The sequence below is a fragment of the Eurosta solidaginis genome, chromosome 1 (assembly GCF_040869045.1).
Source record: "Eurosta solidaginis isolate ZX-2024a chromosome 1, ASM4086904v1, whole genome shotgun sequence".
NCBI lineage: Eukaryota > Metazoa > Arthropoda > Insecta > Diptera > Tephritidae > Eurosta > Eurosta solidaginis.
In genome coordinates this window covers 370,525,465-370,550,430 of record NC_090319.1, presented here as the reverse complement: position 1 = coordinate 370,550,430, position 24,966 = coordinate 370,525,465, and the positions used below count along the sequence as shown (strand labels likewise).

The 24,966-nt window shown below is 39.1% G+C and overlaps 1 protein-coding gene across 6 annotated transcripts in view; it reads left to right on the top strand.

The window, feature by feature from the left end:
• The window catches only part of LOC137238226 (serine-rich adhesin for platelets), a 193,104-nt gene that overhangs the window by 1,671 nt on the left and 166,467 nt on the right, over nt 1–24,966 (top strand). For 3 of the 6 annotated variants that reach the window (XM_067762989.1, XM_067762988.1, XM_067762990.1), the window contains exon 2: nt 16,152–18,825. In XM_067762989.1, coding sequence (XP_067619090.1) covers nt 16,760–18,825 — 2,066 coding nt within the window. In that variant the 5' untranslated portion in view covers nt 16,152–16,759. Of the gene's footprint in view, nt 1–1,294; nt 1,536–15,286; nt 18,826–24,966 lie in introns of those variants that run through there. The other 3 variants (XM_067762991.1, XM_067762987.1, XM_067762986.1) reach the window with 3 other exon arrangements.

Here is a 24,966-nt window from a genome sequence, read left to right as displayed (position 1 = left end):
TATTGGCAAGATTGATTCTTCGCTGGATTTCAGTGCTGATGTTGTCGCTAGTGCTGATGCTGGTTCCCAAATAAACGAAGTCTTTTACTATTTTGAAATTATGGCTGCCAACAGTATCGTGGTTGCCAAGGCGCGTATGTGCTGACTCTTTGCTCGATGGCAGCATGTACTTCGTTTTGTCCTCATTCACCATCAAACCCATCTTTACCGCTTCTTTTTCCAGTTTGGAGTAAGCAGAACTAACAGCGCGGGTGTTTAGGCCGATGATATCAATGTCATCAGCATATGCCAGTAATTGCACGCTTTTATAGTATATTGCTCCAGTGCGGTTAAGTTCTGCAGCTAGTATAATTTTCTCCGGCATCAAATTAAAGAAATCGCACGATAGGGGGTCGCCCTGTCTGAAACCTCGTTTAGTTTCGAACGGCTCGGAAAGGTCCTTCCCAATTCTGACTGAGCTGATGGTGTTGCTCAACGTCATTTTGCACAGCCGTATAAGTTTTGCGGGGAAGCCAAATTCAGACATAGCGGCATATAGGCAGCTCCTTTTCATGCTGTCGAAGGCGGCTTTAAAGTCGACGAAGAGGTGATGTGTGCCGATTCTCTTTTCACGGGTTTTTTCCAAGATTTGGCGCATTGTGAAAATCTGGTCGATGGTAGATTTACCATGTCTGAAGCCGCACTAAAAAGGTCCAATCAGCCGGTTCTATTAAGAAGGCTGATTCCACGATAGTTGGTGCATTTGGCAGTATCCCCTTCTTGTGGACTGGGAAAAGAACACTTAAATTCCAACCGACGGGCATGCACTCGTCCGTCCATATTTTGCTAAGAAGCTGCTGCATGCGCCTTACCAACTCCTCGCCGCCGTACTTGAATAGCTCCGCAGGCAATCCACCAGCGCCCACGACCTTGTTGTTTGTCAATCTGGTTATTGCTATCCTAACTTCGTCATCATCGGGCGGGGAGACATATATTCCATCATCATCGATTGCGGGGTGGGGTTCTTCATCTCTGCGCGGTGAATTGCTGCCTCTATTCAGGAGAGCAGAGAAGTGTTCCCTCCATAATCTAAGCACTCTCTGAACATCAGTTACAAGGTCGCCGTTTTCGTTTCTACAGGAGTTTGCCCCGGTCTTAAAACCTTCCGTCTGTCGCCGTATTTTTCGTAAAATTTTCGGGCGTTATTCCTGGTGGCTAGCAGCTCAAGCTCCTCGCACTCACGCCTTTCTGCTTCCGCTTTTTCTTCCTGAAAAGGCGCCTCGCTTCCCTTTTCAACAAAAAAGTGGGCTTGGTCCATTACCCAGCCGGCTGTTGCACAGTGTAATAATAAAAATTGAAATTATCAAAAAAAAAAAATAATTGTATAAAAAAAAGCTGAAAAAAGGAACACATTAACAGCAACTTCAGTTACTTAAGAAACTACATATTTTAAATATTTCTCAGTATTTAGGTACTATTTATACAAAAACGTGGGAACATCAAGCAGCTGTCCTCGTCGTATCGATCAATTAGCCTCAGTTCTTTTATTCTTAAAGGTATGGAAAAACTTTTTGATCAGAATATTAGGAAGGTGAACCTAAACAAACTCTCTCTGTGTAGTACTCAGTTTGCCTATCAAGCAAGAAAATCCACTGAGATGGCTATTTATTGCCTCACAGAAAAAAAGTTGAAAAAGCTTTGGAGTCTAAAAATATAGCTCTCTGCGTTTTTATTGACATCTCAGCAGGTTTCGCTAAGACGACGTATCAATCTATTAAACAAACATTGGTAAGGATATAAGCCCATTGAACCCTTGTTAGGTGCTATCCATGCTAAATAGAAGAAAAATCAGCCTTGAGTTGGGACGGACAACTGAGCCAATTGTGGACACTAGGGGATATCCTCCAGGGGGTGTACTCTCTCCTTTCTTGCGAACCATATCCATAGATGACCTCCTGAAATCCAATGGATTTGACACACAAAGGCATGCAGATGACTCAGTAAAATGTTCATCAGGAAGGCACGAGAAACAATATCCAATTGCATGCATCATAGAAAGGTGGTGGATAGCAAAGGCTTGGTATTAATCCTAACAAAACTACCCTAGTTGCAGAACCATTCCAGAGTGACACCAAAAAGTTGGGGTTACACTGAACAGAACCCTCACATGGAATACTCATCTAGATGCTACCTTAAACAAAGCAACAAGAGCTTTCTTAGCATGCACTCGACCCTATCGCAAAACATGGGCGCTATCTTTGAAAATGGTATAGTGGACATTTAATACTTTTGTGTAGCCAATAGTCACTTATGCTTTCTTATTTTGTTGCCCGAAGACCACGCGAAGAACAGCAATAACAAAACTAAGCAAACTACCTCGACTAGTTGTGCCTTAGTCGGAATGTCTCCCTTCCCTATTCTAAGGGGGCAGCGACAACACTTGCTGCATTGAGACCTCAAAATATCTCTGCGTTAAAAAGCATGCAATCCCGTATTGAAACTACGTGATGCTACGACCCCACGCTCAGAAACTCACGAAATTTTGAGGTATCCATTGTAAACGTAACTTTTTGATAAGCAGGGAATCCAAATACTTACCCTACCCAGAGGTCTGGTTCACGGATGGATCAAAATTTGATGACGAAAAAAGGGCAGCTGGCATCTACGGGCCAAACTTAAAGAGATCTATAGAATTAAGATGCTATCACCAATATTTTCAGGTAGAAATCTATGCAATAGAAGTTTGCGGTAGAGAATGTTTACGAAGAAGCTTATCCTCGAAGAGTATTCTAATTCAGACTGCCAGGCAGCCTTTCGTACCTTGCAATCTAACACAATTACTCCTAAGCTAGTGAATGGATGCACTGGAGTCCTAAAAATGAGAGTGTCAGCCAAACTTATTAATGCAGGCAGAGAGGGGGCTACGAACTCTCATTGCGTACTTTACGTTACATCTATATTGGGTCTCAGGGCATATGGGAATAGTTGGGAAGGGAAAAGCGGATGCCCCAGCTAAAAAGGGCGTATCCCTTGAAGCTTGCTAAGAGAACGTCCCAATTAAATTGGGTGAGATTAAGAGATGGCGAGAGGTGCACACGATAAGCGGGAAAGGCGTGGGTCCATGCGCGGTGCTGGAAAGTGTAACAAGGTTGCTTCTATAAATAAAAAGAGAGGAGAGTAGACTCATTACAGGTATTCTGACTGAACAATGCCTGCTGCTGTCACATACCTTTAAGGCTTGGTCAGTGATAGCAGATGAAGGTAGTGCGGGTTGGAGGAGGAAACGATAGAGCACGTTTTGTGCTCGTGCCCTGCGCTTGCCAGGCTAAGGCAAGCTATTAGAAGTCATACAGTTGTTAGATCTAGAAGCAGCAAGTGGCATAGATCATAGAAAGCTCCTAGTATTCGCCAAGAGCGTCCTATTTATTTTACAACATAGGTCCTGGTTTTTGATGGGGTTTTACAGTTTGGTTGTTAAATAAACTTCTGGTAACACTACGGACTCATTCAGTCTATGTGAGTTTCTCATGGACCAGCCTGTTCAACTTAACCTAACGTAGTGCATAAAAGAAATAATTTAAAACATATCCGTAAAAACGAAAAAAGAAACAAATCAGTAGAAATGGGACAACTCATCGAAACCGTATATGAAAGTTATATGGGAGTCTCATTTTTACTGAATAACTCGTTTTTACTCACCAACTAATGCTAAGGCGGCATATGATTTTTCTCAGAAACATCGAATCATCATTCGTAGAGAAAATAGTACAAAATTGATATATTAACAAATTCGTTTTACAATGCAGAAGCTTTTCTGAAGTGATACTTAAAATAATAAGTATTGCTGAAATTGTTAAAAATATGTACCGATATAAATCCGAAAATAATCTCGAACTTTAGCAGTCCTAAAATGGTTTCGAAATAGTCTCTAAATTATCCAGAAGCTGCTCTGGTATGTTATCTTAAATAATCCCGAAGTAATCTTGAAATTGTTCTAAATTGGTTCTCAAATTTTCGAAATTATCATTAAAATATTATTGAAGTAGTTCTGATGTGATCACGAAAGCAAGCAGCTATAGCACAAAAATGGTGCAATAATATACGATACCTCTTTTTCCCGTTCAAAATTTGACCGAAGTTGGTTAATCGGTTACGCAAGGACAAAGGTGGGACTTAGCTCCATATCAGTTGATATGAAAATACATGCACCTCCCTTTAGTGAATGTAGTGATGCATCCATATTTACTTTAATGATTTGGTATGTCCTCTTCTTATGAAAACAGCGATGAGTGCTTGCCTTATTACATGAACTGACCTATCCTTGTTTGAATTGAAATATATGATAAGTCCCAGTTTTACTGACTTTTTTTCTTTTGTCCCACTTTTACGGATGTACTTATAAAGTTCACTTTTATTCATTCTTAATATAAAATCCCCTTTTTACCACTGATCGTTCATACATGTGTGCAATGTTAAAAAAAAAACTTAGTTGTTCAAAGAATGTCCAATTTCAAATTCTACAGATACATTTTTCACAGCCACTCTAAGATGGTGGGCATGAATCTCAACCGATTTCTCTTATTTTAACAGAAAACTTTTATGGATAAGTTGCGTAAAAATTTTACCTGTCAAAAGTATTGAGGGAAGATTCAATAAAAAAGGGACAGTCATTTTAAATATTTTCGGACTCAGCTTTACAATATCATCATCATGAACTGAGATGGAGTATCAGTATAATATAGTTACATCCCACAAATGTTGCAAATTTTCTTATATTCAAACTTAAGAATTAAATTTCAAAAACGTGGGCGTGGTCGCCACGCGATATTGTTTATTTTTACTCAGTTAGAGGACCAACTCTTATGCCAAAATGATATTCCATGGCTTTGGATATATGGCTTGTTAAATTTTGGAATCAATATGTGTTAACAAATTCATTTTACTCCATTTTTCGAGATATGTATTCGTTTTTGAAAAAGTGGGCGTGGTTATGCTCCATTTTCCGCTATTTTTAATACCAATCTTTCTGAACCCAGGCAAATCAGTGTGATGATGTATATTGGAACGATTTTCCGTCATCCCTTGTCAAATTTGGTTTTGAGACAAATCGGTTTCGGCGTTGTGCCATCATCAGTGTTGATTTTCGTTCTGATTTGTTGTTGTCGTTTGTCCTGTATTTATAGTTCGTAGATACATGCGCAGGTATTTTCAAAATTGATGCTTGTGTATATTTAGTTATGTGTAAGTGCTGTGTGTTCATTCAGAACCGAGGGTGGTTTTCACTGATCGATTTGTGTGGCTGACTGGGGCAGGTAAAAATCCGTAATTTTAGTCGATTGACCTTCTTTGTGTGTTTGTTGTTTGGTGCGTTAATTGTGTTGTTTTTATTTGTTGTTGCGTGTTTGTCTGTTGTGCCTGTGTGATTACTTTGTTTCTATTAAACAAGTTTTAAAGGCTCGAACATTGTGTCAGAAATTGTGTTTATCTGTTCGTTTATTTTTCTACCGTTGAATGTTTTCTGTTTCTAGATTTCCATGTTTTCGAGTAAGTTGAGACGTCGGCCTTTTGCTTGTATGTGAAGAACCCTAACTGTTTTTTTGATGTTTGCTGGGGAACATTCATTCTCGATCATGTGATTCGCGAAGTTAGACTCGGGTATAATGTTTGGATTCCGTATTTTTTTGTTGTAATCTCTAATATGTTCTCTGAACCTCGGTCTTATTTGCCGTCCTGTTTGTCCAATGTAACTATGTTGGCATCCGCAGGTAAGCTTGTATACGTCGTGACTGCTAAACGGATCCTGTGAGTTAGTGTTAGTTCATAGTTTTCGCCCTAGATTGTTCGATGTTTTGAATGCTGTGTTAATGTTGTATTTTTTAAAGAAATTTGCCAATTTAGATGTTGTTTTCCAGTATATGTCATAGTCGTCCAGCTATTATTTTTCTTTTCATTATTTCTTTTTGGTTTTCCATTTGTCCTTCTGAGCTTATCTACTAGTGCGTTTTTATATCTGTTGTTTGCAGCGATATTATATATGACCTCAAGTTCTCTCTTGTGTGAGACGTGTTCTTTGAAGTCTATGTACCAAGATCCTTAATGCTGCATTTATATGCTGTTGGGGGTGATTTGAAGTATTATGTATTATTGTGTCAGTGGCCGTTGGCTTTCTATATATGTCATAGTTAAATCTTTTGGCTTCTTTATCAATATTTACCGTGAGGTCTAGATAGTTGATTCCTCCGTCTTTTTCGGTTTCCGTTGTACATTTTATATTTCCGTGCGGCTTGTTGAGGTGCTCCAGTACAAGCTCTTCGTTATTAGTAGTTAAAACGCATATTATATCATCCACGTATCTAGCATAAAATGACACGCCTAATTTGGACTTCAGCTCCTGTATGCACTTTTCTTCCAGATTTCGCATGAACACTTCCATAAGAATTGCTGATGTGGGGCTTCCCATTCCAAGACCATTTTTTTGTCTATATATTTTATTGTTGAATTGAAAATAGTTTTGACGTAAAGTGGTTCTTAGCGTATTTGTGATTTGCATACTTTTCACTTTGTTTTTTGTATTATGAACTATTGTTGAGCTAACTATGTCCAAAGTCTCCGATAGTGGTATTGATGGGTATAAATCTTGTATGTCAAAAGATACCAATTTGCTGTTCTTTGTTAGCTCTACGGTCTCAATTTTCTCTATTAGCTCTGTTGTGTTAGCTATTGAATATTCGTTCCTTAGCTCATAAATACAGGACAAGCGACAACAACAGATCAGAACGAAAATCGACACTGATGATGGCACAACGCCGAAACCGGTTTGTCTCAAAACCAAATTTGACAAGGGTAAAAACAACAAAACAAAATAAGTCAAATCAGTATATTAAATACCTGTACGTTTGTGTTCTTTGTTATGTTAGAAGAAGGATGGACCGAAAGACGGACATTGTTCAATTAATATCTTTTTCGATGCTGATAATAATGATTTGTTCAAGTCTATATCTATCTACACTCCTTTTGATCATTACAGTGCACCGTTATACGATTAAAGCTATAATACCTGTTTTACAAGCATAGCTGGATATACAAATTTATATTGGTTTTTGTCAAAAGTAAAAATTTTGCACAAATAAATGAAATTATTAAAATGTGTGCATATGTAAAAGTTGAATAATAATAAGTCAATTAGCAATAACAACAACGCCAAAAACAAACAAATAAGCGCATTAAGATATTAAAATTATTCATGGCCTTTTTAGGTCAAGAAAGAAATTCATCACAAAATAATAAATTAATATGCAATTCATACTCAAGTCAGGTTCCCCAATTGCAGACAATGAAACATTTTGTATATTGGAAATTTTTGTAGCTGGCGACATAAAAAGCATGCAAAAGCATTGGAAATGAAACAGTCAAATTTAGGGTTGATGAAAAACCTGGCCAAGGGAAACCGATATCTATTGGAAACCTTTCGGACGTACATATGTATGTTCTAAGCCTTTCGGAACAATTCTGAACTTATCGAGGAAGCCTACCGCTTAAATTAAAAAAATGTATATTTTGCTGGATCTATCTGTTGACTTTGACTTTACAAAATTAAATAACAATAATTCCGAGCTGCTATAATCGGTCAACTTTTTTCGCGATTAATAAGGGCTATATTCGGATACACCATCTCAAAATACGTACTTGAGTCTAGAGAAGTGCGAAAAAGGTTCTGTTGTATGTAGGCACACCACCGGACTATTAGTGACGTGTAATTCAACGTGCGTCGGTATGTGGGTCTTATCAAATACACAGAAATTACATTTGGGAAATACACAGAAATTACATTTGGGTTATTCACGATGGCGTGCTTTGACTTATGACCTTAAAAAAATCACCGTATTACAAAAATAAAATCCACACGCCAGATGAGCAGTTAATCACGATGAAGAAAATACGCTTCCCAAGGCCGTCGGTTCTATGTACCGGAGCGACTCGGGATTTTTCCCGATCAAGAACTGCCATTTCAGTGTAACCCCATTTAATTTGTTGCGTCCCTCCCACAAATTGTCATCCTCCCCGCAGATCCTTGTAGCGGGAGTGTTCCATACTCTCTTGATCCGGGAAGGTATAGAGCCCAATCCGGTTCCGTCTCGTGACCCCGGTCCTGAGAAATGGTTATGCTGCATCTGCCGGAAAGAATCTTTTTAGGACGGTCATACTCTTGTCAGTGTGTCTCGTGTAAGGGATGGTTGCATCGGACAGGTTGTTCTGGGCTAGACCCAAAACCAGACGTCCACGTAACTTCTACAAATCTTTTGTGGCTCCTTGCTGTTCACGCCCTAGGACGTCCCTAGTCTGCGCCTTAGCGCTACCCGCTACCTTCCAGCAGCCCTGCTGCTCAGCAAGCCACAACAAGTACACGCTGTTGCTCGCGCCCCACGGCGCCACCAACTCACACGGCTGCTCCAACTCATACCTACAATCTCTGCAGTAGAGTCGGGAGCAATGTCGAGCATCAGCCCCTGCCCCCGTCTTCTTTCCCGCCCTACCTCCCTTTGCACCGTTTGCCAGCACTGAATATATACGTTTGCGACATCCGCCCAATGCAGCTCCTGCCATGGACGGTGCCACTTTCCTAGATGTTCTGGGCTCCGCGACGGCAACCTCCCGACGGGTTTCATTGCGCCATGTTGTCAGGCCGCATACCCAAATACACCGGGTACCCCAATGCTTACCCAAGGGCGTCTAGTCCCAGGGCCACAACAGCAATCGCGTTCTGGCCTTCCACAACCCAGGCGTAGTCACTCGTCACTTACTCCCAGAGTGACGACGTCTCCCCCCATGCATTTCAGAATTCTGCAGTTAAACTGTAATGGATTAACTGGGAAGATCACGGAGGTAGTCGACTTCATGAAGAGGCAAGATCTGCATTGCAGACCTGTTCTGGGTATAATGTCCACAGAAAAGACCGCGAGAGCAGAAATGTATGCGGCCTCGCGTTTATCATACACCACACTGTGCAATATCATATATTTGATCCCGACATCGACCGCAGGGACAGTGTCTTAGAACGTCAAGGATTATCTGTCCGGTCGGGCGATGCAAACCTAGAAATCATGAACATCTACATCCCTCCTGTCACCTGTTGTCCCAGTGGGTACCGCCCTGATATCAGCGGCGTTCTCACTGGAAACAATCGCATTATCTTAGGAGATTTCAGTGCCCATCACGATATATGGCATTCAAACTTGCGGATGGACAGTAGGGGTGAGATGTTAGCGGATCAAATAGAAGAAACGACGTTCTGCACAATAAACGGAGACGTCCCCACACGTATGGTAGGAAGTTGTCACAGTTCAGCTGACATATTTCAATCGTGAGCGCAGAGCTCGTAAACTGCGTCAGCTGGCAGCCGATGGTAACATTGGCATGCGACCACCTGCCTATACTTATTTCGTTCGAGCGTTCCGCCGACTTCATCGTCGCAGAAAAACGCACTTTCATTAACTATAAAAAATGAAAGTTGGACGACTACAAATCCTTTATAGACAACCACTATGCTTCCCTCCCTATCCCAACTGATGCCCGCCAAGGGGAGCGTGCTTTCCGCAAGGTCATTGAATCCGCCTCGGCTCGTTTCATTCCCAACGGTAGAATTCCCGAAATTCGGCCCCACTTCTCGGCAGAGGCCGCAAATTTAGCGAGAGAACGTGACCTTATAAGACAGCTCGATCCCGGCGACCCCCAAATAAGGGATCTAAACCAACGCATCAGATTGCTTGTGGGTGAACACAAGCGGGCGAAATGGGAGGAACACCTAAGCGGTTGTAACCTCTCTTCCGGTGTAGGTAAACTTTGGTCCACTGTAAAGTCCCTATCGAATCCGTCTAGGCACAATGACAAAGTTTCCATCGCATTTGGCGGCAAAGTGCTGTCGGATGCGAAAAATTGCGCGAGCGCTTTCTGCCCACAATATATATAATGCATTCTACGGTCGGAAAAAATAGACGGAGGGCCAACAGAAACGCACATAAACATAAGTTCAGCGCGTCACCAATTACCATCACAGCCAAAGAGGTCGAGGATGCCATCGGTCATGCTAAACCATTAAAAGCCTAGGGAAAGAAGGTTTCAAATATTTAGCACATGTCTTCAACCTGCCTCTTTCCACCTTTGTCATACCCGAAAAATGGAAAATGGCTACTAAAGCCTGGGAAACCAGCTAACATAGGAGAGTCATATCGCCCGATATCTCTCCTATCGCCAGTAGCCAAGACGCTTAAAGCCATTTTGCTCCCCTATTTCAAAGCAAATTTGCAGCTAGCCTGTCATCAGCATGGCTTTAGAAAACTCCATAGCACCACCACGGCGCTAAATGGCATTATCACCCAGATAAATTGTGGTTTAAATCAGAAGCCCCATCATCGAACAGTACTCGTAGCGCTAGACCTATCAAAAGATTTTGATACGGTCAACCATGGCACATTACTGCAAGACTTGGAAGGGTCTACCCTTCCCCCATGTCTTAAAAGGTGGACCGCAAATTATCTGGGTGGCCGGCAGGCATCGGTGCAATTCAGAAACGAAACATCAAAGCCAAGAAGAACTAAACAAGGGGTGCCACAGGGTGGTGTCCTATCCCCTCTTTTGTTTAATTTCTACATATCAAAACTACCTTCGCCACCGGAAGGAGTTACTATCGTTTCTTACGCCGATGACTGCACAATAATGGCCACAGGCCCGGGCCCACTGATCGATGAGCTTTGCAACAGAATAAACGGCTACCTCCCTGATCTCTCCAGTTTTTTGGCCTCGCGAAACCAGCATTATCACCGACTAAATCATCCGCGACCTTATTTACAACTTGAACGTCCTAAATGTCGACCATTTTGAATATCCACGTCGATGGCACTACGCTACCAACTGTCTTACACCCCAAAATCTTGGGTGTGACGTTTGATCAGGATCTACATTTTGGTGAGCGCGTAGCTGCAATTGTTCCGAAAATCCAGAGCCACAATAAAATCCTCAAATCCCTTGCTGGCAGTAATTGGGGAAAAGACAAAGAAAGGCTCATTACCACATACAAAGCAATTGGCCAGCCGTATGCGTGCTACGCGTCCCCTATATGGTCGCCAAGTCTAAAAACCACCCACTGGAAGAAGCTACAGGCCTGCCAAAATACTGCGCTCAGAACCGCCACGGGCTGTCTTCTTATGTCCCCAGAACACCATCTTTATAATGAGGCGAGAATACTCTCCATCAAAGAGATAAATGAGATGCTAACCAAACAGTTCCTGTTGAATACCCAGAAACCTGGGCATCCCAATAAACATCTGATTGATGAGTCAACACCGCCTAGGGACTTAAGGAGTCATCCCCGTAAGCATTTTGAGGAAATACGGCACCTGAGAACTCAGCCGTATGAAGCAAAAAAACACAAGCAGGTCTTTGGTGAACTCCACAAACAGACGTCGAACCTTTATGCCTGGAATTGCCCGATTAACCCAGTACTCAGGGAACAGTACCCAAAACTTGCGGAAGAGGAACGCATACTCCCCAGGGAAACGCGAGTCACTCTGGCTCAACTTCATTCTGGATACTGTAACAGGTTAAACTCTTACATATCCAGAATCAACCCCGACATACAAAATGTATGCCCAGCTTGCAATGTGTCCCCACATGACACCAACCATCTCTTTAATTGTATTGTGGAACCAACGCCTCTAACCCCCCTTTCATTATGGTCCTCCCCTGTCGAAACAGCAAGTTTCCTTGGACTCCCGTTAGAGGATATTGATGACAATTTGTGATCGGTCGCAGCTATTAGGTGGGGCGAAACATTGCTGCAACAACAACAACAACATGAAGAAAATAATAAATCAACTTTTTTGGTGTGCCGTTTTAAGCGGAGAATGCTACTCATACGGTGCTTAAAGACAAGAAATATATTCTAAGTAGAAGCTTTAAGCGAATACAGTAAAGCACGGACTAATCGGTTAGTCGATTAAGCGAATAACTCGATTTTGACGATAGTCGAATATTGTTATTTGGTTAGGAATATTCGAGTAGTTGAAAGCTATCGACTTATCGATTAACTCTTCACGTTCGACTATTCGGTTAACCTGTAATTTTCAGCTATTCGAACGATTTGAATTCGATTTTTTACATATGTAAACAAAAATCAAATGAATTTGTAATGAATATTGGCTTACTTGCTATTAAACCCTGCACTAGAATTTGGCAGCACAGAAGTATTGCAACTTATTTAAATGTATTTGGGATGTAATTTATTTAGTCTTAACCGCCTAAAAGATTTTGGCCACTGCGTAACAAATCACGTCACCTACCCAACCTCTCTCAGCACATTGGAGGCCTCCACTTCCCCTGATTAAAAATAAAGGTACCGAAAGAGCAGACAGTTATGATAATTTTTAATGGATCCTTATTAGTCTTGCACAGAACTTAGGGCTTCATTCTGTATTGCGAACGATTTCTTCAAGCAATAGTATTATCTATCACTTTCGTTCAGTTTTTACGTCTCTAACTTTATGTCAATAAGGAAGCCGAAAGCAACTGTCAAATGATATGTTGCCATCGTTTAACATATTGTAAGTATACTAGCGATTCGTCTCTGGGGCGAAACGAACGTTCTTTTCGTTATAGAGAATGAGCCCCTTAAAACCAGACATAGCAGCAAGCAAGCAGCAAGTTTTCGCACTGTCATTTCTCTTGTCCTTCTCCGCGTCACGTTTACTCTCCCATGCACCTCTCATCGCTGCAGCGTCCTTTTTTTCAAACGATGTTCCACACCACACCATATATTTTCGCACGATCGCCCGAAAACAATAGTGCCAGCTGCGGTGGTAGGTAAAGAGAGAAATATGATCCCCTGCTCGGCTACACCACCAAAGAGGATATTTATCTCCGCGAGCAAGAGTGAGAGACGATTGAAGTAATCGCTAGCTATCGGTTTCGTTAATATCTTTTCGGGGGCAAGTTCTCCTTGTGTAATTGGGTGCACTTTCTTATATGCACAGAGGCATATACGCCTCTGCGTAACTTTGCTAAAATCGATAGGTGGACCTGGTAGCGGTGCGTCCGTCCCAACCAATGATGCTACACGCCTGCATTCAATCACGACATGTTCGGTTGTTAAAAGAAAAGATAGGAGCAGGGTTGAGATAAAATAAAAGAAAGAAGCAGGAATACAAAATTTGATTACTAACATGTCAGTTTTGAACAAAAATAAGGCTTTGCTAGGCTGATTGTAACTAAAGAAATATTTCGTTTTTTTGTGTGCCGTGGCAGTAACGTTTCTCAGGACTGCTTTTGGCTGTGAAGATGTGAAGGCAACACAAATAGTGGTTAGTCGAAATATATGTTTTTCTATGATAAAGACATTAAGAAGATCTTATTTATGCACATGAATGTATGTAAAATAAAAAAAATAAAATAAAATGGAATAAAAAAAATAAAATAAAACAAATTAAAATGGAATAAAAAAAAAAAAAAATTATATAACGAAAATTGCGAAGACCACTTTCGAAAGGGTTTTGAAAAAATTATAAAACTTGAAAAGTGTTTAAAAATGTTATTAGAAATTACCTAATCTTCAATTGGAATTTTAGGATACATGGCTCAATTATATGGTTGGCTCATCTCATCAGCTGATTTTATTTATTTCATTGCATGGTCGATGGGATTGTCAAAAGGAGATCGCAAACTCAAAATGAAACCAACAAATTGTTTCCATTCCATACCATTCGCAACAACATCAATACACAGATTTTGACAATTTGAACAGATGAGCCAACCATATAGTTGAACCATGTTTAAGATACTAAAAAAATCTGTAAAAGTTGTAAAAAGACTGTTTTTACAAACACCAACTTTTTTTGGTGGCACCCGTTACGTTAGGAAGAGAGAGAGCGACGAGGAAAGCGGACGGGTACCAAGTATCTTCAATATTTCCAATAAATATGAAACCTTTGTTGATTTCATAGAAACATTTATTATTTTTGTTTTCTTTATTATTGTAAAAAATTTAATGAGCTGATAGGCCTTAGTTAAATAAAACACAATATTTAAAGTTGTGTTTTAGTTTTACTTCGTCGATATTTCGATTTCAGTCTGAAATCATCTTCAGGAACATATGACTATGTTTGATCGACAGTCGATCAAACATAGTCATATGTTCCTGAAGATGATTTCAGACTGAAATCGAAATATCGACGAAGTAAAACTAAAACACAACTTTAAATATTGTGTTTTATTTAACTAAGGCCTATCAGCTCATTAAATTTTTTACAATAATAAGTACTTACAAGGCCATCAAAAATCAGCAATTTGTTTTCTTTAACGAAAAATGAAGATAGCACAACGCCGAGATCGGTTTGTTTCAAAATTTAATTTGACATGGGATGACGGAATATCGTTTCAATACATAGCTAAAGTAATAAGCTTTGTTTGAAGTCCTGAATATTTGATGCTTTTTTCTGAAATTTTCAAAAAATGAAAAAGTTCCTTACAATAAATTGAAACGTAATGTCCAAGAGTTCCATAAACAGAGTTGTCGTGTGTTAATAGAATGCAAAACACAAAAACAGAAGTTGCTAATAATAAGCAACAAAACTTTCTTTGTATACACAAAGTCCTAAAATTCTTAATGGAATGTTTAATGTGGTGGAAGTTTTTAAAATTTTTCGAATTTTCAAAGTTTTTCGAAAAAGTTTTCGATATTTGCAAACATTGTTAGTTAAAAAAACAATTATAAATTGTTTAACGAAAACTATGCAAACGAAATTTCGAGAATGGTATCGAAAAATTTAAAAAACTGAAAAATTTCTAAATAAGTATTTAAATGAAAATGTCAAAGTTTTTATTTTTAAGTGTACGTTTTGTAATCCAACTTATTTTAACAAGACAAAGAAAAAATAGAAAATCACGAAATTAGCATTGTATTTATGAAAATAAAATTCTACACACTTTGTATGGAAGCAGTTCTAAAACACAATTTAGAAACCAAATTAAAAAAATCAATACGAATTAGACCATAAAATTGTGCAATGAAAAAAGAAAATTTGAACATTTTCATAAAGATTTGAAATATTGTTTGGAATTTCAAATTTTTTTCGAAAAAAATTTCGAGTTTTAAATTTTTTTCGAAAACAATTTTTGAAAAATTATTACATCGTTTTCGATATACAATCTAAAATTTTTTTTTTTTTTTAAATATAATAAAAAAGAGCAAAAATTAATAAAAACTGAAAATCCTATCGCTGTTTTTTTTCGATCGCTAGAAATAAATTTTGCTTTATAGTGTCATTTAACGATAGCTCGAATTGAGAGCAGCGATTAAAAAATAAAAAAATATGTTAAAAAAACTTTAAAAAAGTGATAGTGCGATAAAAACTGCAGCTGTTAGCTTATGTGTGAGAGGTGAAAAAAAGAGGAAAATCGGTTAAAAAAATTGTGTTCAAGAAAATTTTAAAAAAATTTTTCGAACACAGTAGGAAATCTAAAACCTTTCCTTTGGCAAACAAGCAACAAATAAAACTGACATCAAAAAACATTATTTTTGCAACAAATAGACAAAATTTAAAGCAATAAAATCTATAATACTACAGAAAAAGCACAACAACAACAGCAATCAACAGCAGAAAAGCAGTATTTGTGCAGTGCTTCCTTTTTTGTCTTTCTCTTCAATTTACGAGTGTAAAAAGTGTTGCGCAGGCGTAAAGTGTGCAAACAAATGCTAGTTTTTGTTAAAATAATTTCACTGTGCGTGTGGCGAGTGTGTGAATGAAGCGCGATTTATTTTAAGTGCACCAGAAAAGTGAAACGTTTACTGCATAAGGCACCCACACACGCCTTGCCAGGCGCGCATGCGTGTTACGGCGATGGGAGGAAGTCTTTTTGTTTTCCTTACTAAAAACTATTCATCGAAATCGATATTTATGTACTACGTTAATGTCCAAGCGCATGCGCGAAATTTTACAAAGTTTAGTTTGCTTTAAAACTAGTTTAGCAGAATAAAGGCGAGTTCTTTAGTGAAGCGGGACTACGGTCAGTTAGTTGTCACTCTCTCTATAGTCTATAATGTAGTACATTGTATGTAAAGAGCTTATAAACCATTGCGCGAAGTGACCAGCAAAGTACTCAACTAACCTACATTCAAATTTTAGTTACAGACGAGTCAGCCTCCGCTATTAAAAAAACTAAATAGGCGCGCGCGACGCTAAATATAAAGCGAAAACTAGAAAAGTGCGCTAGACGCGTATAGACTAGCATCAGCAGAAGAAACAACTCTTTATAGAGGCGTTAAAACAGACGTAAGCGGGGTACGAAGTGAATGCAGCAGCCATAGTAAATTTTTATTGAAAAAAAAAAATTTAAAAAATTGACCAAAAGTCGACAGAGACAACGAGCGGTGTGAACTGACAGTGCAGTGGGAAAACGAGTTTATAGTGCCACTAAAAGTGCAGCTAACACAACGACAACAACAAAGAATCACAAACAAATAGTGACCTACAAATACAGGTTTTTCGGTTGGATATTGTGTCGAGAGCCACCACTAAAGACGACGGACATACACAAAACAAGCAAGAGCAAGAACATAAACAAAAACAAGCTACAAACATAGAAAATACAAGCAATCAAGTATTGCTAATAGCGAACGCTTTAGTAAAACTTGATTAGACTTAGACTTAAAGCAACAGAAAAAGAAACGGCAAAGACGACAAGAAGCACTATCAGCGACTAGAAAACAATCAGCGCAAACGAAATACTAGCTATGGCAACACCAATAGCCGCTATAACTACAAAACCAATAACACCAACGAAGAACATGTCTACCACAACGGTGCCGGTGGTAATGCCGTTGAAAAAAGCGGGACCTCCCGTACCACCGAGGCCATCGTATGCAACCGCAAATTCAGCGGGTTTATTGAAAACACAGCGCAATGGTGTAGAAGCAGTTGTGAATGCACAGAATCGTGTTAATAAAACAAATAATACGGGCACAGCAACCAGTTCTGCTACTGCAACAGTGAATGGACGCGAGAATGTTGGTGCTAGTGGTGTGCAAACAAATGAAATGCAACAAAATTCACAACATCCGTTAATACAAAAGAAACCGATCGGGTTGAGCACAGTTGTTGCACAAACCGGAGCTGCTGGACGTACAGTTATTTATAAATCACCGTCAATGAGTGCACCCAAACGGCCGGAAGTACCGCCTACAACGGCAACAAACACTCCTAAAACCGCAACAGGACTCGGTACTAAACCACCGCTAAAGTTGCGAAAAGCGCCTGATATACCAACTATGAAACCGAAAGCGCCTACAGAGCAAAATGGTGCACACGCTGAGGTCGAGCAAAATTCAAGCATCAACAAAGTGCCTCTTAATAGTGGCGGTGTAACAAAAACTGCAACATCAGAACCGAAACCAACCACAAACTCCGTAAGCGCTACAAATGTGTCTGGTGGTACAAGCAATAATATAGTTATTGTACAAAATGCTAGCAGCGCTGTTAATCTCAGTCGTCATCATTCGATGGGTGGTTCACCGAAAGCGCAAACTCAAACGCATAACCTCAAAGATACACGTCTCAGTTTGGGACGTGTTGACTTTGAACGCGTTGGTAAAATACAACTCGATCAATTACCTACATCTGCGCAACCTTTACCACGTCCACGTAAAATAGTTAAAGTGCCTGTTGCTACATTGGATTTGGACGATGATAATGTCAGCTTGAATACTACTAACTCATCCAGTGTTTCGCTATTTCGTCGCTCGAAAACAACACTCGATAATTTTACAACACGTGCCAATATTACAACAATCAATACGGGCGTTGCAGCAACTAATACCACATCATTTTTAGGTGGTAAAACCGCTGAGTTTAAGAATAATTTGAGAAATGCAGCGGAACGTTTATTTTCGGAAATTATTGTAAGTCAACAGCGTCATGCTAGCGAGACGCCGCCAATGATTACGAAACATGAGCAAGCTTTACAGCATCCTATATGCGGTGCTTCGGTCACCGTTGTTAGCACCACAACCACCAACAGTGAAACGTCCAATAATAATTGCACGCGCATAAATATCAACACAAGTCCAGCTAGCCCAACATTGGGTGAAAATATCGAGAATATTTTAAAATCGCCAGAACGTAAGACAGCTTTTCATGAGATACTCATATCGGAGTTGGCTGCTATGCGTGGTAGAAGTAGTTCTATGGAGAATTTGACTAGCGGCAAGACACATAAATTGATTAAAGAAATTAGTACGCCTTTAAATAGTCCAGTATCACCGCCATCTAGTAAACCAATAGCAGCAATAAACAGTGCAACAACAACATTAGCATCAACAAAGAATATAGCGTCAAATAACGCAACAACTGACAGTGATATTATACAAACAAACAAAACCAACAAACCGAATACACGTCAACGAGACAATTCTTTAGATGATCATGATCCCGATACTGAAGACGTCGATGCTGATAATGTAGAAGATACTGAAGATGGCGATGAAGATGATATACAAAAGCATAACCGTAATAATAAATTAAATGGTGTTGTTGTTGCACCACGTAAACGTTGTCCTTCTGGCTGTTCATCGGATTCGTCGCCTTATGGTACCGAACGTTCGGCGCGCATACGTACATCTGATTGGATTGAGGTTGGCGATAATGGCAAAGAAGTTACGATGACCAGTTGTCATATTAGTTTAGAAGATTCGGGTTTGGAAGATGAAGAGCGTTTGGATGAAATGTCTTCGTTGGGTGTTGGTGATTCTTGGGATAGTGTGAAGGAGGCAGAAAATGTGAAACGGTGCCGCAATGTGAAGAGGTGAGTAATATATTTACTGAATCTCTCTTAATTCGTAAAAACTATTTTATATAGCACAAAATTGAAAATTTTTTGGTTCCTGAAAGGACTGAGGTCTCTGACCCGGTTACACAAAGACTAGGTCTACTAGGACTATTGCAGATAGCATGTTATGGAGAGCGAGCCCATTTGTGGAATATATAAGTAAAACCGGAAAGTTTCCATTTATCTAAACGTCTTATTCCTAATGGATTATTTTTTTTTTGGAGTCCTGAATGAACTATTTCTAGAACAGGAAAGTTCAAAGAAAGCCACTCTGAAATACTCGCCTTAAAGGTGACTACTAGTCGATTTTCTAATCATTTTGATTGAATTTATAGAATTAACCAGAAAGTAGACTCATGTATAAGAAGCTTAAGGAATCACTAAAGTTTATACAAGAGGTGTTATTGAAACCGGGACTCGCGATTCAAATAAAAGTGTGTAAATATATATTCCTTAATTTTGAAACCAGGTATCGTACTATGGGTCCGCCACATTAAAACATATATCCAATGAAGGAAAGCTACTTTGCCCCGGCTGGTTTATAGCTTAGAGAGAGCGAAAGCCAATGATATAGCCCTAAAATGTATCTGATGACCAAAGTGGTCATGTAGAGGAAGAGCAGCGCAGATGTAGTGTTGGATTTGTGGTGGGAATGAGACCGCATTCCCTGTCAGCTTCTCTATAAGATAAGGACCAAGAGGCGCAGACAAATGTTCAAACATATTGATCGTTAATGGTTCCGACTATCATGTAGTAGCTAACTTCAAGTACTTTTATGTTTATCTGTCTAGCGACAAAAACACTCTCTGAAAGTTTTGGGAAATGTTAGCTCGGCAGTTCTTTGTTCGTGGTACGAAAATCGACTGTAGTGAGGGCTATAAGATGTGACAACAGTGAACCTTGAAGCTGATCGACCTCCTTTCACAGGAATTTTGGGGTCTTCAGATCCTCACCCGTTAAATATGTATACTCTCATCTTCCTCCAAAGATTCCAGTTGCGCAAGTTATATCTTGTTTGGGTAGGCGCAGGCCGTGGTGTGATGGAAACATGATCTCTTGGGTTCTGGATTCTAGTACTGGTTAAATCATCATCATAATACTTTAGATATTATTTGAGACTGGATAATATTATATATAGAACGGGTTCACCTCAACAGTTTTTTGGAAAACACTCGGCATTAAACACGTATGTAAGAAAATTAAAAAGTAGCACGACTCTATGTGGAGCGTTTCACGACCAATGTTGTTCTTATTTGGGTAAAAGGTTAAACTAGGCACGATGCATTACATGGTACCTGTGATAGTGCCCATACGGACTCCCGCGCCAGATGTGTTTAGATTCCGATTGCTATCAAATCTTCGCTATAGGGTCCCTCATAATATTGAGACCTAGTAATCATCCTGGTTGTTTCGCAGTAAGCTCGTTGCCCGAATTGAGTAGTATTCGTACGGACCTGTCTGTTCCGTTTACATCCCCTTCGGCAATTACCTTGCTCATCTTCTCAGTAAAATCATTACATTCGACTCCTAAATACCATATATAATTTAATCGTATTAGGGCCTAATGCCTTTTGGATCTTTGTGGCTATACTGTCCTGCCTTTTAGATCTCTGTGGCTATACTGTCCTGCAGCATTATAGCGGTTCTCTCTGTTATGTAAGTTTTCCCGGGAAGATACTACAAAATGCATCGAAGCAACCGTACTTTCTTTGTCTAAACCCTTTATCATGCTGGTACGCAGCTCACTTCACCTGATATTGCCATACGTGCTAGCTTTTGCAAGTATCATATGAATCATAAGGCATAAGGAGAGCGACTCAGCGATTTTGCACCTTTCGCGCATATTTCGGTGTGCGGTGTTAGATTTGGATTGGAGCAATTTTTCATTCATTTCATTTATAAGGCTGCGATACGCTGTAATTCGTAACCGGTTAATTCGCATTTCTTAATATATAAAATAGCTTATTCTAAATCCGGATGGCTTGAACCGAAGGCAATACAATAGAGAACAATATAGTTCAAAGCTTAAATAAAAGAGGTAAGCAGAATTTCCAGATCTGGACAAATAAAATGAGCATATGCATATCAAAGTTGTTTCCCCTAATAGAATGGTGGAAATCCCGAGGCAATTCATTTTATATTCAGTCGGCGAAATAATTATTTTTGTTCCTATTCCGACTGATGTCCGAGGTCGTCTACGCAGCTGAATAAACTATTATTAAAGTAATATTACTTTACCACATCTCCGCTCTTCCTTTATGAGTTGCTAAGTAAAGCAACGGCTGCAGTAGTTCTGCACCTTAAAAATCAATGATTTTCTTTTATTTCCTGTTCCTGTCAATGTTGTCATGTTTACTTTGAATGCTACTGTAGGCAAACAAAAAATTTCAGCAGCACTGAAAATCTGTCCTTTAAATATTGATATTTGACTAGTTAAGGTATGCTGTTTACTCTTCCTCTCATGATCAATCAATAGCATGGAAAAAACAGATACGGTACAGACGGATGTTTACCGCAAGGCAGTTCACATTACAATGCACTACACACAAGCATACAAAACTAATTTATTCACACTCATTCATAGCAAAGCATGTGGAGGACTCGTAATGCAAGCTGGAATGCGTTCAAAAATTTCTATACATAGCCAACGTCTGCCAGCCTGCAATTAAGGTTGATAAAGTGCAACTGCAATGTGAAGTCAACTTATTTATTTATTTATGATATTTACTCGTTTACTTTAATTTGAACTCCGGTGCACAGCGGGTTATGTGCAATTGCGACCACTTGGCGTTTGTAACCCAAAAATCAACATTGTCCCTTTTTGATCACCGCATACGTTGCTTGACAGTCTTTTGAGATAAGATACCATCAAATCAAAGCTGATTTTGTTTTGTATGTATAGCAACCCAGGAGGGCTGCAATGCGACAAATGCTGCTGAATTGGAAGCCAAGTGTCAGGTAATCATGTCTGCTCTGAATACATTCATATGGATGATATGGTATTTTCCAGGGATGGAGTTTAGTAAATATTTTGAAAATTTTTATTCAAAATGCCAGTTGGAAAGAAATCAAATGAATGGCTATAAAGGAGCTAAGGAATATGTCCCTGAAAACTAATAGTTAAATTTGGGAAATTTTGGTAAAAGTCATAAACTTATGTTCCGTTGTAATAAAAACGAATATTTATCCAGTCTCAAACAGAATTATGCACATTGTTTTGGCATTTCCTTTACGTCATTCTTATGCCTTATATTCAAGGTCGCAACTCCTGTATTCGCATTGAAGTGGTTCTCCAATCATTCTGTATATTGTCTTAATGGCCGGTGCCTTGTTATTGTGGCAGTGACTCTGTAGATTTATTTCCTGGCTCCCAATTCTCTACTTGTTGTCGAATCATATTTATTTGGTTGTCTTACAGTTGGCTAAATAATCCCTTTTTCGTATGACAATCATTTGTACTTGTTATGGATGTTCCAGTAATTGCTGTCAGTGGTTGATGTACAATGACCGTCTCAGTGATATCTACCAATTTACCTGCCATGGGAAGTTCATCAGCTTTCTCGTTGTTCTCAATGTTCATGTGAGCAGAAACACTGACAAGTGTAATGGTTGCGTAAGTCGTGCTTATCTCTTACACACTCTGATTACCTTAAAGGATGTAATCTGGCCGTTAAGCGTCATGAGAGCAGCATCGCTCCGAGTATATGCATACAGGTTGCGAGTCTTATTGTATTTTTTAGCAAATTACCGTAGGCCCTCTCACTGCCAAGTACATGCGCTTAGATGTGCTGGCTAAGCTTTTGAGGCGGATGAACAGTGCGACCTGCAGTTGCTCAGAGAAAGTCTCTGCTCCAACACTACGATTAATTTTTAATTTAGAGGGGCCATCCCCTTTAACAGTCTAACAATTCTTAAGCCCCTTATCGCGGGGGAACGCACCACAAACTTCATTAGAAACTGCAAGGAAGGTAAGAGGAAGTCAGATTTTGTGCCTTCACAAGGAAACTCGTTGAGAGTACGGGGTACCGCTGTGGCCATACTGTTTCTTGTTGCAGCACCCAGACTTCCTCAGTCTTATGCCTGATCCTGTTGCAGTAGATACACAATGAATGTCCAGCACTAATTGGTCCTAAGTTATGAAAAGCGCGTCGTTCTGGTACGACCCATATGCCTGGTTCAGAATAACGATTTTTTATTGTTTTGGGTTCAGTTCCATATTTTTGCTTCATAGTGCATTCGTTGGGAAGTGTTAAAAGCTAGTTGTTAGGCGATTTCTTGGTATTACTTAAAACATCCTTCGGCTCAGTGGGATCTAGGTCAAAGCAACACTCGTTTTGTAAATCATTTCCAGCTAGCGGACTGTAGTGATGCCATTAGGTTCCACAACCTTGCGGTACTAAATTTCTTTTCTTGCTTGTGTTTCAAGCAAGGTAACTTGCCGTTCTGCTAGTAGGCCCTTTCGTTTATGCTATATATTTTGTGTGAAAATATACAGTCTGCCTGATGAAGATGAAAAAACTTATCGCAACGCGTAGATAAAAAAGAACGATTGTTTTTAATTAAATATATATTTCTTCAGCGACCTATTAATTCCTATAGAACATAATGGAGCCAGTTTTTACAAATTATGTTCGATTGTTTTTAATTTTTTTGGCAGTTACCATGGAGACCAGATTAACAATGCCGAGACAAAGACCTCTCTGAGTACCTCGAAGCTAAACAAGGGGACTCTACACTGGAGTGATTTCCCTAATTTGTTGCTGGAGAAAATAGCACAAGCAGTCTTTAAGCTTTGATGCCAGGCCAAGGTTCACGAGAAAAATCTACGCCTGCATAGAAGCTTCCGCATAAATGCACCCCATTTTTGGCCCACCATCAATGAATTATTTCCAAAATGTGTTTGTTGACTCGTTGTTACCAAGTATATGACGATTTTTAAGCTTTTATACAAGCAATAAAAACTCTACTTATTTCACTGTCTGCACCATAGTCATAATCCCACGAGCTTTTGGCATTTGCATTGATATGTTGAACATTTACTTAACGGCTTAGAGTACGTCAACGAGTTGTAAGTCAAACTCGTTTTCTTTCAAAAGTTTAGTGGATCTGGAGGAGCGTCTTCTGAATTTTTTGTTGTTGTATTTTATTTTTTTTGTTGTAGTATTAGCTTTGTGTGAAAAGGTGCGAGTTTTGGTGATGAGATGAAAATTTGAGTGACATTTGGCTATGTGCGCCAACTTGTCATGATGATGATGACAAGGGTAACATATTTAAAATTTCAAGAAAAAAAATTGAATATGATTTTAACAGTAGCGAACACGAAAAAAACATTGGCAATTTTTATCGAATTTCGTCATTAAATCCTCCTCTTTTTACTTTCGATAGTTTGAAACAAAGTTTCTTTGAATTTTGTAACAGAAATTAATCAATAAATGAAACAATCTCAGAAACGTTTTCGTAAAGATTTTTCAATTCTAGAAAATTTTAGGAATTTTTCAAGCTTTTTTTTAAATTTTTTTAAGTATGCATTTTTAGACCAAAATAAATTTTTATCTCACAAAGCAAGTTTAAAGTCTCTCAAAAATTTTTCTGATTTTTGAAAAATTTTTTCCGAAGATTCGTTATAAATAATTGTCTTTTACGTTATCGTAACGTAAGAATCAGCTGTTGCCGTCTTGTGCCCTGGTCGTTTAACATAGTGCAAAGAGGCGAAAAATTCATCTCTGAGGCGAAACGAGCGTTCGCTTCGTAACAGAGAAAGAGGACTAAGTTCGAATTTTTGTAAAATTTTAACGACTTTTCGAATCTATTTTCGAAAACGTTTCTGAGATTGGTTGTTTGCATAGTTTCAATTAGAGCTTGCGATTTCTTCTCGAACACAAGCCAGATTTTCTAGACCCGAGAAATCGAGAACTCGAGAGCTTACGATTTCTTTTCGAACACAAGCGAGTTTTTCGACTTCTCGCGAGATTCTCGTGCCTTGAAGTACTAGTAAATCTCGCGAGGTTCTCGTCATAAACTTAATTGCTGTATGTACAGTATTTATACACTTGTTTTTCTTACTTGTGAATTTTTTGTTGATTATATTGCTTTCCAATGACATTTAACTCAAAAACA